The 3,095-nt window shown below is 47.5% G+C and overlaps 1 protein-coding gene across 7 annotated transcripts in view; it reads right to left on the bottom strand.

The window, feature by feature from the left end:
* The window catches only part of Smarca4 (SWI/SNF related, matrix associated, actin dependent regulator of chromatin, subfamily a, member 4), a 103,709-nt gene that overhangs the window by 2,745 nt on the left and 97,869 nt on the right, over positions 1-3,095 (bottom strand). For all 7 annotated transcript variants that reach the window (XM_026779230.1, XM_013346240.2, XM_005346911.3 and 4 more), the window contains 2 exons: positions 2,675-2,807; positions 2,432-2,574 (listed from right to left, as the gene is read on the bottom strand). In XM_026779230.1, the coding sequence (XP_026635031.1) occupies positions 2,432-2,574; positions 2,675-2,807 (276 nt within the window). The remainder of the gene's footprint in view (positions 1-2,431; positions 2,575-2,674; positions 2,808-3,095) is intronic.

Raw genomic sequence — 3,095 nt, 5'->3', positions numbered from 1 at the left:
GATGGAACTCAGGTCATCAGGCTTAGTGCCAGGGCCCCTTTATCTGCTGAGCCATCTTGCTGGCCCTTATCCCCATTATTTTTCAACTTGATGCTTGTAGTTAATAAAGGGTAGCTAGTGAGGAATGTGTAGAAATGAGAGGTTTGGCATTGGAGGAAGAACAAAAGAATGATAGGAAGAGAGACTGCAGCCGATACTGCTTCCCTGTTAGTGCATTAGAAGGTCGTGTAGGGGGCTGGAGAGACGGCTCAGCGGTTAAGAGCATTGCTTGCTCTTCCCAGCAACCACATGGTGGCTCACAAACCATCTGTAATGAGGTCTGGTGCCCTCTTCTGGCCTGCAGGCATACACACAGACAACATTGTATATATAATAAATAAATATTTTTTTTAAAAAGAAGGTCGTGTAGGTTAGAGGTCAGCTGTGTTTGGGTTTGGTGGGTAAAATGAAGCAGTCATTTTAATTTTAAAATTAGTTGTAGGTTTTGTGTGAATATTTTAAAGAATGTGGATGTATGTGTTTAGGATATCTTTATGTGAAAGTAAAGCATTCATGCCGTTAACATTTGAACTAATTGCTCAGTCCTCAGCAAACCGATCTGTTTCCCATGTTCTGTTTTTTTCAAAGCCAGTGAGCTCCTAGAGCTCTGGTTTTTTAAAGGGGACAGTTTTATGTGTGACTGCTGAACTTCAGAAGAACAGACTAGAGCACACGCTCACTGTGCATTTGAGACATTGCTCAAGTCAAGCCCCCGGTGTGTGCTGCTCTGTTCACAGAGTTCACCAGATTATCTATTAATAATTTAAAAATAGATGGGTGGAAACAGGTCTCTGCTGGGCTTGATCAGCAGCCGCAGCAGTGAAATATGTGCCTTTGAATAAAATAACAATTGAAATTATGCCCTCTAGCATGGCTTGAGGAGTCCTCAGACTGATTTATGTGCAGAAAGAATGGAATAGTTTCTCTTCCTGTTGCTGTGATAAAGTACTTGGTCAAAATAATTTAAGGAAGTGAGGGTTTATTTTGGTTCACAGTTCCAGGTCTGTCATGGTGGGGAAGTCAGGGTAGCAGAAACCCAAGGTAGTCCTTGGGTTTTGTTTTCTTTTTCTTTTCTTTTTTTTTTTTTTGAGACAGGGTTTCTTTGTTTATAAAAAAAAAAAAAAAAAAAAAAAAAAAAAAGAAAGACTTGGGTTTTGTTTTCTTTTGAGCTAGGGTCTCTATCTTGGCTGCCTGCCTCTGTCTCTTTATTGCTGGGATTGAAGACACAGTACCACAGCTGGCTTGTTTTCACTAGGTAATGTTCAGGTGTGTGTCTGTGTGTGGGCACGAGTGTGTGCACTCAGGCTAGAGGCCTGGGATCCCCTGGCACTTGAGTCACCCCCGAGTGCTGGAAACTGATTTCTGGTTTTCTACACAAGCAGTTAACACTCTTTTTTTTTTCTTTTTGATTTTCGAGACAGGGTTTCTCCGTAGCTTTTGTTTCCTGTCCTGGAACTAGCTCTTGTAGACCAGGCTGGCCTCGAACTCCCAGAGATCCGCCTGCCTCTGCCTCCCGAGTGCTGGGATTAAATGCATGCGCCACCACCGCCCGGCAGCAGTTAACACTCTTAATCTCTGAGCCATCTTTGCAGAACTTCCCCATTTTATTGGTTTTTCCAGACTGGGTTTCTCTCTGAAGCCCCGGCTGTACTGGAACTCACTCTGTAGATCAGGCTGGCCTCAAACTCAGAGATCCCACCTGCTTCTGCTTCTCGAGTGCTGGGATTAAAGGCAGGTGTCACCATTGCGTGGCTCCATTTTAATTTTTAAAATATGTGTGTGAGTGTTTTATTCACATGCATGTCTGTGTATCATGTGTTCCTCATGGCTACAGAAGCTCAGAAGCTGTAAGAGGACATGGGATCCCTGGGGACTGGAATTATAGATGGTTATGAGCCCCTGCATCGGTGGAGGGAATTGAATCTGAATATTCTGGAATAGCACCCACCTTTCCAGTCCTCTTAATTTTTAACTCACTGGTCCTATGTGGAAACTGTCTCATATAAGCCAAGGCAGAAGCTGAGGACCCAGCCTGTGTCCCATAGAAGGCTTCACCAAACAGGAAGGCTTCCAATGTGTTGGCACCTGTCTGGTGGTTCCAGTAATTCCAGTGATCCTGGCTCTCCTCAGACATAGACTTGTCTTGTCCTATCTAGCTGCTCTGCAGGCTTCACCATAAACCCAAAGTCCCCTGCTCTGGAGCCTGTGTGCTACCAGAACTAAGCACACCGCTGCTGCCTGGCTATGGGCCTGGGTCTGCACTGTAAGCTGCTAGACATGGCTATGAGAACATTCAGGTTATAGAATGCTGAGCCTGAGTTTAGCCATCTGCAGAGTGGCCTGGACTGGAACTGGCCGGGTGTGGCCTAACTAAGGGCTGCAGTGTCCTCACCTCTTCCTGTTCCTCCTCACTGTCGTCGTCGCTTACAACGGGCTTGGCCCGGGACCCCCGGCTTGGCCGCCGCCGGCCCCCCTTCAGTCGATCCTGGGCCTTCTCCTTCCGGCCCAGTTTGATCTTTACCTTGACAGAGCGGGCTGAGGGGACATAAGGAAGTAAGCTGTTAATTGAGGCGACAGCTGGCACTCAGGTCATCTGTGAGCCGCTGCAGCAGCTCTGCCCCTTTCCCTCACTCACACTCAGACTCGGAGCCTTCCTCCTCGCCCTCTTCTTCCTCCTCACTTTCTTCGCCTTCACTGTCATCCTCCTTCTCAATTTTCTGCCGCACGCTGGTGAAGACAGACTGCAGGACGATGGAGTCCTCATAGATCTGTGGGGACACAGGGCTTATGTCACTTTCTATTGGAGCTCTGCTGTTCAGCAAGGCCACACCACAACCCTTCCCTGGATGACAAAATGCCAGGGCTGGGAGGCTTGTGCACTGGCCAGTTTCTCCCTCACTGACTCTACTTTTCAAGGCCCTGATGTCTACAAAGATGAATGGTATCAGAAATACACAATCCTAGGCTGGGCGGTGGTGGCGCACGCCTGTAATCCCAGCACTCGGGAGGCAGAGGCAGGCGGATCTCTGTGAGTTCGAGACCAGCCTGGTCTACAA

Source organism: Microtus ochrogaster, chromosome 5 (assembly GCF_000317375.1).
Source record: "Microtus ochrogaster isolate Prairie Vole_2 chromosome 5, MicOch1.0, whole genome shotgun sequence".
Lineage (NCBI taxonomy): Eukaryota > Metazoa > Chordata > Mammalia > Rodentia > Cricetidae > Microtus > Microtus ochrogaster.
This window is presented reverse-complemented; position numbering and strand designations above follow the sequence as displayed.